Raw genomic sequence first — 13,333 nt, 5'->3', positions numbered from 1 at the left:
TTCACGGCCCTAACTCCTTAATGCAGCCAGGTTGTTCCAACTAGTGCGAGAAGCCTGGAAAACAGCCCTTCGCGACAGAGCTTTGAGGCTTTGCAGATGCACAGCACCACACACACACACACACATGCACGCACGCCAACGTATGACAACAAACAAAAATGAGGATGACGAACAGTATAGGACTTGTGCAATAGGTATGGTTTAAGGGCCTGTCACGTCTACCTCACTACCTTCCTATAGGAACATAGCTATGTTGTATGTTGGAGCGTATCTTGTCTACTGTAATTCAAATGTCCTTTCTCTTCTAAACTAGTATATAACGATTGCTAAAAATACGTTTTCCCGAAAGCCATTTGCGTGGCCTTGATGGTCCAGAGGGTAATGGCCGGCGCTGTGAAAACCCTTGCCCCGGAACAGACAGGAGCGGAATGGAAGATGCGGAGCTACTGTTTACCCTGAGGCACGTGCGCGTACGCATAGGGACTATACACTCTAAAACACGTGGGAACACCGTATCCTGGAAAAACCAACGACAGCTAAATGTGAACATGCTGCAGCGCCACACTCTCTGTGCACATGCAAGAGTCTGTATCTTATTTCGCGTATGGGAAGCAGACAGACACGACCGATGTAAACATTTTCTTAAGGAACCGGATAGCCGCCGCTGCCGCCGTCGTCTAGATGGCGACCCGTGTTTGGCGGACAACCTTCTCCGATAGGATTACCACACTCCATCCGCACACGGCGGCGGCTGCAGTAGCGTCACCGTGCCGGCCACCTCACCGTCACGAAGGTAATCGCTCCAAGCGGACAGCAGACCCCCTACCACTGCAGTCGTAGCACTGCTGTTGCTGAGACCGCGACACCCCTTGCAACTGCTGACGCCAGTACTGCGTACCTCCGCTGTAGGCGCCATAGAAGGTGCCTCCGGCAGCTGTCGCAGCGCTAGCACGTTCGCACCACGACCGCCGCCGACGGGCCAGATGTCCTTGGTCGTACTGAAGTACACCCCGTCGTCTACCAGGGCCTCCTGATGCCAATGGTGCACAGATAGGTCCGCGTCCACGCCCGCAACCACGGCAATGGCCGACTTGGCCCCAGTGAAGCTCGAGCCGCGCACCTGGTACGCCTCCGGAAACTGGCTATACAGACCCAAGTTAGCGTCCGTCGCACCGTGTCGGTATTCAATGGACGGCCACCACTCGAAGCCGCTGGCAACGACGGTGCCAGTGAAGTCGCCTCGGAAGGAGCCGGCCATGCAGCACAGAGCACCGGGTTGCAACTCCGCCAGTGCACGATGCAGCTCCTGCTCCGTAATGTGCCAGTGGTATACGAGGCCCGTGGGCGGCAGGCACTGCCGCCGGCGGCGTTGGCTGTACCAGGGCGAGTCCATGTCATAGACTTTTCGGCCCGCGGATAGTAGAGCGTCACGCAAGGGCGGCTGTGCGGTCACCAAGCTGCATATGAAAGCCGCCTCTGCGCCACGAATTGGAAACCAAGCAGCTGGCGAAGCTGCTGCAGCGATGCATGTTGGCGAACGGGGGGAATTTGCGGTTGCAGCTGCACCGCTGATGGGGTTCGTGCATGTGTTGGCGTTCACAGTAGTCACAGTGCTTCCGGGCACAGCGGAGGCAGACGTGGCAGCAGCACCAATGCCGCCGCTGTTGGACGTAGGCGCGTAGGCACCGGCTGCGCCGACGGAGGCAGCAGCAGCACCCGTCGCGGCGACAGGCTGCAGTGGCTCGCTAGCCCCGCAGGTCTCATAGTCGAGCGCGAGCACTGGCAGAATGGAACTGAGGTACGGCCGGCTCAGCTGCACGAGTCGCACCTGCCGGCACAGCCGCTCGCGCATTAGAGCATCGGTTGAGGCGTGGTTGCCTGACATCCAGGTGGCCAGCAGCAGCAGCACGCTGGACTCGTTATCAGTGCCAAAGTCGTCCGATTCGAGGAGGGCCTCCACGGCCGTGCCATGCAGCTTGAGCAGCTGTTGCCGCAGGCTGCGGGTATTGAGTGTGCGCAGCGCGTCTCCAAAGTGCCGAACAAGCTGTGGTTTAGCAGCCGCGAGAATGGCTGCAAAGTCGGGCTCCTGCGCTGGATCGGGCCAGATAGGCTCGCAAGAGTACAGATCCAGAACAGCTTCTGGCGGAGGCAGCGGCCCAGACAGAATCGGTGCGCACAGGCCGTCAGCGGAGTTGGTCATGCCGGTGGAGGTGTTGGCCCCCCCGCCGCTGCTGCCACTTCTCGGCGACGAGGCGAAACCAGCACTGCGTTCACCGGCTAGGTTATTCCAACTCACATTGTTGCCGGGGCCGCTTGTGCTGGTGGCGTTGGTGGCGCTTGCTTCCGCAAATTTGGCCTTGACGATTTCCATGCAGGCGGCCGCGCAGCCCTCAACGCGGAGGTTGAGCGCCTGTCGGCGCACTTCCAAGGCCTCACGGATGCTGGACGCCCGCACATCCCCCGTGTAAGCATACCGAATGGCGGCGCGGGCGCTGGGTTCTTCCCCTTCGTTATTCAGGTTCACCCTCAGGACTGGGCGTCCGTCGACGGTCGCTGGCGGAAGGCCGCTCTGCTCCGATGTCCCGTTGCGGGATTTCCTGGTATCCCAGCGTTTCAGCTGTGGCGGTCAACAAGGTTCGCGGCAGCAGGTTAGTTTATGTCCTGCTTTCATACAGGAGAACGTAAGACTTAGATTTGGCATTTACCTGCGCACCGAAGCGCTCAGAGGCAAACCGTAGGACCAGCTGGTGTCCAGGCAGAGGATCGCCAACGATTATGGAGTCTCCCCGGCCGTGGATGCTAACAGATCCGTCGCCTACTCGTTGGCGTTTGGGAAAAGGCTCGCCCGTTGCTGGAGCTGATGTATCTTGTAGGCTGCTTGGATTGAGGCAGAAGACCACGACGCAGTCAGAGTCGTCTTCGCTCGAATACAAGGAAGCCAGCTGCTTTGCAACATGCTCGTTCCCGGAAGTTTTCATTTCAACCGTTATAGGATTAAGCAGTACAAAAGCACGTTAATCAACCAGTTGGTTTTGACCGGTGTCGCACGGTCAATTTCGGCCAGAGGGAATTTCCGTTGCCCCAAAGGCCATATACTATGAATGTACAGGAATGTGTCTAAAAACAGCACAATTTTTTTGTACATTTCGACCAATGCGCTTTGTTACGTGTCATGAAATTGGATCCAGAAAGCTGTCAGGCGTGAAACAGAACAACCCGGCAATGTCTATTCCGGGTCCATTAAACGCATAGCACCTTTATAACATGAAGCTATGCAGGATGAATAAATTTTATGTTTTATTGCCGCGTTGTGATAGCGACAGGCAGAGGTGACTTGCTAATACAGCTTTCAATGAAGGACCGCTCAGTTCCATATGCTTTAGCGTAACAAGCCCGCCAGAGCAATATGCGACAAAGAGATTGCAGGCCGAGATTCAATCGGAAGGGACATTCCGTCCTTCTTAGAAGTTTAAGAAATGGATGCCTAAATGCAATCTATGGAACAGTTATAGCACACTTAAACACAGCGCAGCCTTCATTAAACTACACGTATTTGGACTATATCTATCTGTGAAACGGTGTACAACTTTAGTTATTTGAGTGTAATAAGACCTTGCGCCTAAAATAGTTGGTTAAATAAATGCAATCGTTGTTACATTAGCGTTATATACCTAGGGAGGAGCGAGTATGCCCTTGCTGCGGCACTGATAGCCATATCGAGGACGAGAAGCACATTTTGATGGACTGTCCGGTGTACAACAAAATCAGATCTGATATGGGTTTCCCACGCTTCGAGCATATGAAGGACGCTATGAAGTGGGAACCTGAACGCCTGGCAAGGATGCTGGAACGCATATGGTCCCACCGCAACTCTATCGTTCCCTTTGGTCGTTAGTATCCTTCATTACTTGTTTCCTTGGAAGTGCGAGGTAGGATGGTGCTTATAGGCGAATTGGCAGGCCTTGAGCCCTCGGCTCGTATTAGGGTGGTTTGCAGGTACGGGGAACGCACCCACGACCTTGTAATAACAACAACAACATTAGCGTTCCATTGTTGCACGTACGTAGCCATGCGCGAAGTTATGCTTCTGTCACTGATACCACACACCCGCTGGTTGACGCAAGCCGCTTGCAACACCGGCAAGCCTTTGTAGCATTGTGGCAGAGGGCCCCAAGCCGCGCCCCCTGCCTCTCTAACCTCCACCTGCCCGACTAACCAACAAGCAAGATCGATACATGCGCGGCAATCCTAGAGGTTAGGGTGGTAATAACACGGTAACATGTTTGGTCACTCAAGGGCTTCGCTTTGCGAGGGCCCATGTAGTCCAGGCAGGGGGCTGCGCTACAATGCATCCTACTTTATGAAATGCCTTTTATTCGCCACCGCCACCGCGCAAATACCTACCAAACGCAACCGCCGCCGCGCAAATCCCCAAATCCTGGGCATCCGGGGAGATACACAACACAGAGCCCGCCCATCTGTGGCATAGTCACATGATGGTAGGTCAGTCATATGGTTGAAATAGTTGAACGCCCCGCCGATGTCACTCACTGCAGATCCATTTCGGTGCAAGCGCAGCGCTGCAAAACTTTGTAAACAAGTCCACGCGCCCAATACTGCAAGCCTAAAACTCGCAAATCCAGCACGCTGGTCAAATATTCAAGCATATCACACATTGCATCCAGCCAAATGGGTATCCGCAACAGACATCTATCAACAGCCCGTACCGCAGCCGCAACTATGCTACTTGTAACCCAAAGCATGCCTTGCTTCTTCCTTGAAACGCGTGAGACCCTAGCCATTGGCCGAACCCCGCCTGCCACACACATACCCACATACACCAGCGAATCGCCAAGACTTCGGGTCGCGAAAGGGAAAACGTGGTCGGTAAAAATCCATCCCCTCCTGTATCCGCCACATCTGCCATATCCATTTGTCATACTTGAGTAATTCGTGACAGCGTATTTATTATGGTCTACGTATGGCTTAGGGCCAACAACTGCAACCTATCCAAGGGCCGGGGCGTATACCTGCATACCCCCCCTGCCCGTTCACCGTCATCCCATTATGCCGAAGCATAACACCATGGAACCCCAACACGCCTCCATCATGGAACAGCAACATACCAGTGCGTGTGATAGTTGCCCTCCCACATACAAGGCTTATGAGGTAGCCCTTCTTAACATACATCGTCTATAACCTGACTTCATAACTCTTCATTAAATCCATCACACATTATTCTACGGGTAATGTATGGATGACGGCCATGGCGTGGAGCTGCCGCGCCTGCCTGAGCTGAACATAAGGGTGGCAACAGTATCGCGCCCACATATACCGCACCCGCACACCTTGCTAAAGAGGTTGCCTGGCTTAACACATATCGGCTATATTACTTACCATCCTTAGCGGTAAGGTCGGTGTCAGGGCCATGGCGTGGACCTAACACTGCTGCCGCGCCTGCTTCCCACAGATACTCCGTCAACCTCGCCTAAGATACGGTAAATCTACAGGAGGATCGCATTGGCGAGAGCCTTGACCAACAGTAAGCAGCTCATAGGAGAGTCCTTCACGGCCCTAACTCCTTAATGCAGCCAGGTTGTTCCAACTAGTGCAGCAAGCAAGCAAGCAAGCACGCTCGCTTGTACAAAATCACCGCGGAATCATGCGCTCAGTACGCGATCCCTGGCAGCCACTTTCGGGGCTGCCAGGGCTACCCCGTCAGCAATGGCGCATTGCTCGGGGTTGCGTCCTGGCCGTCCATGCAAGGCCGTGGATAGGTGTGGAACAGGCCCAGCACCCCGCGTGTGTTCCACGCAACCACTGAGCCCCTTCCCAGATGCACAGCAGCACCCTTGCAGTGGCCGTGCATCCGCGCAGGGGGACGCATGAGGACGAAGTCAAAAAGGGCAGGTCTCTAACCACGCCTATTGGAACGCACGAGAACGAAGTCAATTTAGGCAGGTTCAACCACAGTACCATTGTAAAAGACGCTAGCAGTTGGCACCTTGCCGCCCTGGCACAAAGGAGCATGTCCGACCTCACGTTAACTCAAATGTCCCACCTCGGGTCGAGCTTCTATCCTGTAACGAATGCTAGCAGTGCGCACTTTATCGACGAGTGCTAGTGGCAGGCCTTTCTATAGCCCTTGAGCCCCCAGATTGTATGAGCAGGATTGCAGTTACGGGGACACGCACGTCCGAACCTATGTCAAGTGCACATGCATACACACGCGTATGCGTGGACACACGGTACCATATAAACGGCACAATGGCTTTTGCACATGCAATGCAGCGAAACACTCTTGCGGCGCACACGCAAGAACCCCAATTGAGCACACGAATTTGCAGGGCTGCAATGATAAGTGGCCAAATTATTCCCAAATACCCAAACCACGCAAACTGGCTTAGCAATCCCGGAATGCTCACACGAATTCCAAATATCGCAACTGTCCCATAAGAATGCAAGTGTTAATCAAGGCTGTAACAGTCCCAAGTTGTCGTGCAAAAGCGAGTGTTTTCGTTATCTCACGTGTCACACTAGTAACCCCGAGAGGCGCCAGCAACCCCAAGGATCTAGACCATAGCCCAAGTGTCACAACTATCTCCAATGTCGATACTATCGCACAACATACCCAATCAACAGCAACAATCCCCAAATTCATACTGAATGCCCCGGCGTAGAACCAGGACTTTCCTTTTCTGCACTTGCATCCAAAGTCAAGCTATAATGCTAGGCGATGCCCACATAAACTCATGTGGGCATAGGAAGGTTCTCATGGGAATGAGGGAGAACGGGAGCTGCCACTGCTGCCAGACCGCTTCCGTGCATAATCCCTTACCATCCCCCGCCTATGGACGGCATCAGCTGCAGCAGTGTCAGTGTGCCGGCCACCTCACCGTCACGAAGGTAATCGCTCCAAGCGGACAGCAGGCCTGCAGCCATGCTGCTATTGCTTCCGGTACCGCAGCGACACACTTTGCTAATGCAGCTCCTATTCCCGCGTACCTCCGCTGTAGGCGCCATAGAAGGTGCCTCCGGCAGCTGTCGCAGCGCTAGCACGTTCGCACCACGACCGCCGCCGACGGGCCAGATGTCCTTGGTCGTACTGAAGTACACCCCGTCGTCTACCAGGGCCTCCTGATGCCAATGGTGCACAGATAGGTCCGCGTCCACGCCCGCAACCACGGCAATGGCCGACTTGGCCCCAGTGAAGCTCGAGCCGCGCACCTGGTACGCCTCCGGAAACTGGCTATACAGACCCAAGTTAGCGTCCGTCGCACCGTGTCGGTATTCAATGGACGGCCACCACTCGAAGCCGCTGGCAACGACGGTGCCAGTGAAGTCGCCTCGGAAGGAGCCGGCCATGCAGCACAGAGCACCGGGTTGCAACTCCGCCAGTGCACGATGCAGCTCCTGCTCCGTAATGTGCCAGTGGTATACGAGGCCCGTGGGCGGCAGGCACTGCCGCCGGCGGCGTTGGCTGTACCAGGGCGAGTCCATGTCATAGACTTTTCGGCCCGCGGATAGTAGAGCGTCACGCAAGGGCGGCTGTGCGGTCACCAAGCTGCATATGAAAGCCGCCTCTGCGCCACGAATTGGAAACCAAGCAGCTGGCGAAGCTGCAGCGGTGGTCGCTGGGAACAGGGAGATAGAAGTGAAGCTGGCGGAGGAAGTGTTGCAGCCGGTTGTGCTTGCGCTCATGCACGTGTTTGCTGTGACGGTGGTGATGCCGCTGGTTGTAGTAGCGGTAGGGCCGACACCACCGCCGAAACTGTAAGGTGTGTGCGTTGCGGCAGCAGCAGCAGCACCCGTCGCGGCGACAGGCTGCAGTGGCTCGCTAGCCCCGCAGGTCTCATAGTCGAGCGCGAGCACTGGCAGAATGGAACTGAGGTACGGCCGGCTCAGCTGCACGAGTCGCACCTGCCGGCACAGCCGCTCGCGCATTAGAGCATCGGTTGAGGCGTGGTTGCCTGACATCCAGGTGGCCAGCAGCAGCAGCACGCTGGACTCGTTATCAGTGCCAAAGTCGTCCGATTCGAGGAGGGCCTCCACGGCCGTGGCAGGAAGCTTGAGCAGCTGTTGCCGCAGGCTGCGGGTATTGAGTGTGCGCAGCGCGTCTCCAAAGTGCCGAACAAGCTGTGGTTTAGCAGCCGCGAGAATGGCTGCAAAGTCGGGCTCCTGCGCTGGATCGGGCCAGATAGGCTCGCAAGAGTACAGATCCAGAACAGCTTCTAGCGGAGGCAGCGGCCCAGACAGAATCGGTGCGCACAGGCCGTCAGCGGAGTTGGTCATGCCGGTGGAGGTGTTGGCCCCCCCGTCGCTGCTGCCACTTCTCGGCGACGAGGCGAAACCAGCACTGCGTTCACCGGCTAGGTTATTCCAACTCACACTACTGGCGTTCGTACTGGCGTTGGTGGCGCTTGCTTCCGCAAATTTGGCCTTGACGATTTCCATGCAGGCGGCCGCGCAGCCCTCAACGCGGAGGTTGAGCGCCTGTCGGCGCACTTCCAAGGCCTCACGGATGCTGGACGCTCGCACATCCCCCGTGTAAGCATACCGAATGGCGGCGCGGGCGCTGCGTTCTTCCCCTTCATTATTCAAATTCACCCTCAGGATTGGGCGTCCATCAGTGGTTGCTGTTGGAGGGCCGTTCTGCTCCGATGTCCCGTTGCGGGATTTCCTGGTATCCCAGCGTTTCAGCTGTGGCGGTCAAAGCAGTCCGCGGCAGCAGATTAGTGGACGTCACGCATCTAATGAGGCATTCATGAACTTTGACATCCTTTGCTTACCTGCGCACCGAAGCGCTCAGAGGCAAAGCGGAGGACCAGCTGGTGTCCAGGCAGGGGATCACCAATGATAATGGAGTCCCCCCGGCTATTGCAAACAGATACATCCCCTACTCGCTGGCGCTTAGATATAGGTTCTCCGGTTGCTGGTAGGGCTGTCTCCTGCATGCTGCTTGGATTGAGGCAGAAGACGACAACGCAGTCAGAGTCATCTTCGCGCGAATACAGGGAAGCCAGCTGCCTTGCAACATGCTCGTTCCCAGCACTTTTCATTGGAACCGTTATGAGTCCAAGCAGTACATAAGCAACTATAACTATTTTCCTTTTGACCGGTGTCGCACGGCCAGGCCGTTTCGGCCAGAGTGAAGTCTCTGTCTATGTAAAGGCCAGCGATCTATGTATATGTGCACATAGAAGTTCCGCTTGAGTAGTTGTTTCTTCGGGAATAGGCACATTATCTGCGTTAAGTGCGTTGACCGTGGATCCAGATAGCTGTCATGGACCCGCGGCTTTCGTAGGTGTCATTCCGGCATACTCATAATGTCTTCTTGCATAGTGTTTACTCCTTCTTCAGAGAAGTAGGTGTACATGTGACATCGTAGGGGAGTTTGTGTACGTAACAAATTCCGGATACGTTGAACTGAGCTCGCTTCTGGATTGCCCGCATCGCCGTCTACTGTGGTGCTAAAAGTACCTGTTAAGTTCATTGCACCCTTTAAGCGAGAAGCAGCAGCGAAGGCATCTATCTCTTAAGAAGATTCCAGCTTCTGCTTTTAGTGCTCGGAAAGAGCCGGTATGTAGCAAACCGCTCATTTCAAGGGCCTTTCCATGACAGCAGCGCCTTCAAACACTCAACACCGACGTCCACAAAGCCACACGCTGGCACTATAGTGGGTGCACTCAGCCTGCAATGCCCAACGCACCCGACGAGGCCGCACTGCCGGATATCACTCCCATCCCCTATCCCGGTGCAACGTGAAATCTCTTTTCCTACCATAAACACCCGCAAGCCAACAAACCAAGCAATACACATGAAACCAGCAATTGATTGAAGACACATGCACCGCAACCCACATTACCCAGCACAGAGTTCACGCCGTGTAACAGGCCGTCAAATGTACATACGTTCGTCCGCGCTTGCAAACCCCCATCCAACCCCAGGTTATTTCCCTCCCTGCACGCTCCAAGCTTCGAGTAGAAAGTAGAAACCGAGGGCTGAATTGCATTGTATCGCACATCCAACTCCTTTGGTGCGCCGTTAAACTGGTGGCCTTTGATTAAAATTCCCACGCATTTTGTTAGTGATAAGGTTATGATGATGCAAGGGAAGGGGAGAAAGGGGCTGAGGTAAACATCAAACCTAGAGGACAGATGAAAATAAGCACACTTCCACCAAAGCCCATCATACACACACGCAAAAGCAGCAAACCCAAATGTGTTTGAAACACCCGAAAACAGCTCGCCGGAAAACCCAGCCACCAAGGCACATTGCAAAAAAGCTTCCCACAGAGGGACAACAATTTCCACGTGCTCAAATGGTTCAAGCAAAAATTATGAACTCCGCCACATTTTTTCCTATGCCGCTAGTCCGGCTGCAGTGGCAGGACATTATGTCGCTAAAGAGCTGGACGGCACGGCAATTGCTAACGGGACGCCAAATACAGGAAAAAGAAGCAGGAAGCAGCACCTGCGCTTTCAACTCCCTTTTCCCTCAGCCAGCCGCCCACCATACATCCGATCTCCCGCGCGTGTGCACGTGCACACACCGGGAACACGTGAACAGTGAAAAAACACACGCGCACAGGTATACAGATATACAGCCACACGCGCATTGTCCACAGTTCCATACAAAGGGGATGCGACAAGAACGTCGAAAGGAATAGGAGAGAAAAGCCGAGCGCCACATAACAAAATTCTACACATGACCATCACGACCGCCACCACCGTCACCGCGGCCGTAAACTGGCAACCTCCAAATAATCTTCCAGGACCACACCATTAAAAAAAGGTAGAGTGTGTTTAACCCTGGTTATTTTTAAGATCCCTTAATTCCCATTACGTTCATTAGGAGGGCTCTGGCGCACACCGCAGGAAAAGCCCAAGACGGGGATTCAGGTAGACGGATGAGGAGCGAACGCGTCCAAGGAACACAAAGCCCAGACACTAGCAAGGATTAGCGCGCCAGCGGCATCAGCGCCAGGGAAAAAGCTACAGAGCGTAGAGACGTACACACCTCTTTGGCATCCGTCCCTCCCCCATCGAACCAGAAGCCCCCACGAAATCGGAAACGCGAATCCGAAAACGCGACCTGGGCCCCCTCCTGCCTCCTCACACGCCGCCATCCGCCCGACCAAACAACTGAGACTAAGGGTATCTCTCTTAGTACCGCGCTGTGACACCCGGGCATTTGTTGCGCTAACCCTCTGTCCTTCTGTCCCTCTGTCCACGATGAGTCGCACGCAGGAGTCGTTATTCAATATGAAAGCTCGGGGACCAACCCGCAAACCGCACTCACTTTTCCACATTCTCATATCTTGAACACCTCTATATATTATAAGAAAGGCACGCACGTCCTGAGCCACGATGCGCTTTCAGGGGATGTCCAAGGGCTTCCGCCATCTGCGCAAAAGCCGCGGAGGCACACAGCCACATCCCCTCGTGAGACAGCCACGGCCACAACCAATTAAAAACAAAACCCCGAATCTGTCCGGCCTATATGTTTCTGTCTCTTCCATCTGACAAGCCCGTCCGCCCTGCTACCCACCCAACAACCGACGGTTACCGCGTTCCTCGCTTGGCTACAGATACACATACATACATACATACATACATGCATATAGACATGCATACGTACTTACAGACCCAGCATCGCACCGCAGTCGTGCAATGACACCTTTATATCCTCCTTCGAGTACGGGATCGTCCAGCTCATCATCCCAAACGCATCTGCAGACCACCACCACCACCACCATCGACACCACGAGGCCAGCACACGCACACGCACACGCGCACGCACACAAAGCCTCACGCCCCTCGGCGGACAGCAGAGCCATCACGGCGCCCTCGTCCGCTCCAGCTCGTCACGCAGCATTCCCCGTCGTCCTCCGTCGGAGCCAACTCTCTTTCCTGCTGCCTTTGCCCACACCATTACCGCAGCAGCAGCAGCCTCACCACCAGCACTAGCTGCTGGCCGTACATTGCATTACATCATCATGCCCCTTCCGCGCCTCTCCAAAAAAAGGCCTCTCCACACTCGGCTGATAGGGGTCCAACACAATCCACCCGCGGCTCAAAACAACAAAAACACACCTTTATCCGTCGCCAATCGGCTCCTACCAGTCACCCCCACTGCAGTCAGCTGCGCAGTCAGCTACATCAGTACACCGCCGATATAGCTCCGTTGCCGATTGAAACCCTGCCTGGCAGCCAGCTCAAACAGCCAGCTGCTAAAAGCGCACACCGCACGGAGCCATCAAACTTTCCCTCTACCTCTTTCCCAAAACTGTACACCAAAACAACGGTGTGCTAGTAACCCACAATCCGCACCGCAGCACCTCCTCCCCCTCCTCCTCCCCCGAATTCCGGCCCAATCTCTTCTTCTTCTTCCCCGGATGGGACCCCTCCCTGGAGCTGTAGCAGGTGCAGATGCTCCGCTAGCGGTGATGGCGGCGCGTCCGCCTCCAGCGCTGACGGCTCCAGCGTCATGCGCCCCGACGGCGACATCATCGGCTGGTACGGCAGCCGCCATGGCGGCGGCACGCCCATCTTTTCCATGAGCTCCTTGCCGGTGGCCGCCGGCACTTGCATATGCTTGCTGCGCAGCTCGCAGACGCTGAGGTCGGCACCCACGCACACCAAGTGCTCACACAGCCACCTGGGAACGCAGGAGGGAACGCAGGAGGGAACGCGGGTAAGCGCGGGAAACGGTAAAATGCAGGGAAAGATATGCAACAGCCAATGGGCAAAGGAGCGGCAAAACCCGCCTTACTGTAAGAGCTCCTAGGCAACCTAAGGCCCCAAAGTTGTACCTATCCTTTTACGCATCACGCTAGAAGGGGAAAAGAGCCGGCTGCCGATGTCCAAAAAGTACTAGTGGAGAACATTCTAAGAGCGCATGAAGCAGGTATTTCCATACAGGGAACACGCATATGGATGTGCGACGGTACGAAAGCAGGCTTTGTGAATGCCGGTGGCATGGCGCCAGCCTTCAGATGGTGGTGGGGGGAGCGGGAGGGTGAGCGCAAGGAAAGCGGAGCCACGCCACGCACACCCATTTCAACGATTGGGCCTACTGATCGACATGGCATGGCACGGCATGGCATGGCATGAAGACAAATGAGAGGGAACGTATTTCAGAGGAAGAGCTCGTTAATACACCTTCGACGGGTAAAACGCAGCTCAAAAGGTGCTTTAACACGCGCAAAACAACACAGACACACCAACACAGCCACAGCCACGTCCGCAGTTCATTCCGTGGAAATTCCCACCACACGTCCCGAATAGTCGACTATTCGGGACGTGCTTTCATATCATATGAGGAAGCGAGC

The 13,333-nt window shown here is 55.2% G+C and overlaps 2 protein-coding genes across 2 annotated transcripts in view; both read right to left on the bottom strand.

The window, feature by feature from the left end:
• Window positions 1–721: 721 nt before the first annotated feature.
• On the bottom strand, window positions 722–2,978 carry VOLCADRAFT_93791 (uncharacterized protein; the record flags this gene model as incomplete). The annotated part of the gene is made up of 2 exons (XM_002952937.1): window positions 722–2,617; window positions 2,706–2,978. The coding sequence occupies 2 exons, from the start codon at window positions 2,976–2,978 to the stop codon at window positions 722–724; spliced, it is 2,169 nt and encodes a 722-aa protein (XP_002952983.1).
• A 2,682-nt stretch (window positions 2,979–5,660) lies between these two features.
• Window positions 5,661–13,333, bottom strand: part of VOLCADRAFT_93790 (uncharacterized protein) — a gene marked incomplete at both ends in the record, with an annotated part of 14,384 nt that continues 6,711 nt past the window's right edge. Inside the window, 4 exons of the mRNA XM_002952936.1 lie at window positions 5,661–5,749; window positions 6,897–8,700; window positions 8,790–8,828; window positions 12,333–12,660. Of these exons, the coding sequence (XP_002952982.1) occupies window positions 5,661–5,749; window positions 6,897–8,700; window positions 8,790–8,828; window positions 12,333–12,660 (2,260 nt within the window). The remainder of the gene's footprint in view (window positions 5,750–6,896; window positions 8,701–8,789; window positions 8,829–12,332; window positions 12,661–13,333) is intronic.

This window comes from Volvox carteri (assembly GCF_000143455.1).
Source record: "Volvox carteri f. nagariensis unplaced genomic scaffold VOLCAscaffold_33, whole genome shotgun sequence".
Taxonomy (NCBI): domain Eukaryota; kingdom Viridiplantae; phylum Chlorophyta; class Chlorophyceae; order Chlamydomonadales; family Volvocaceae; genus Volvox; species Volvox carteri.
This window is presented reverse-complemented; position numbering and strand designations above follow the sequence as displayed.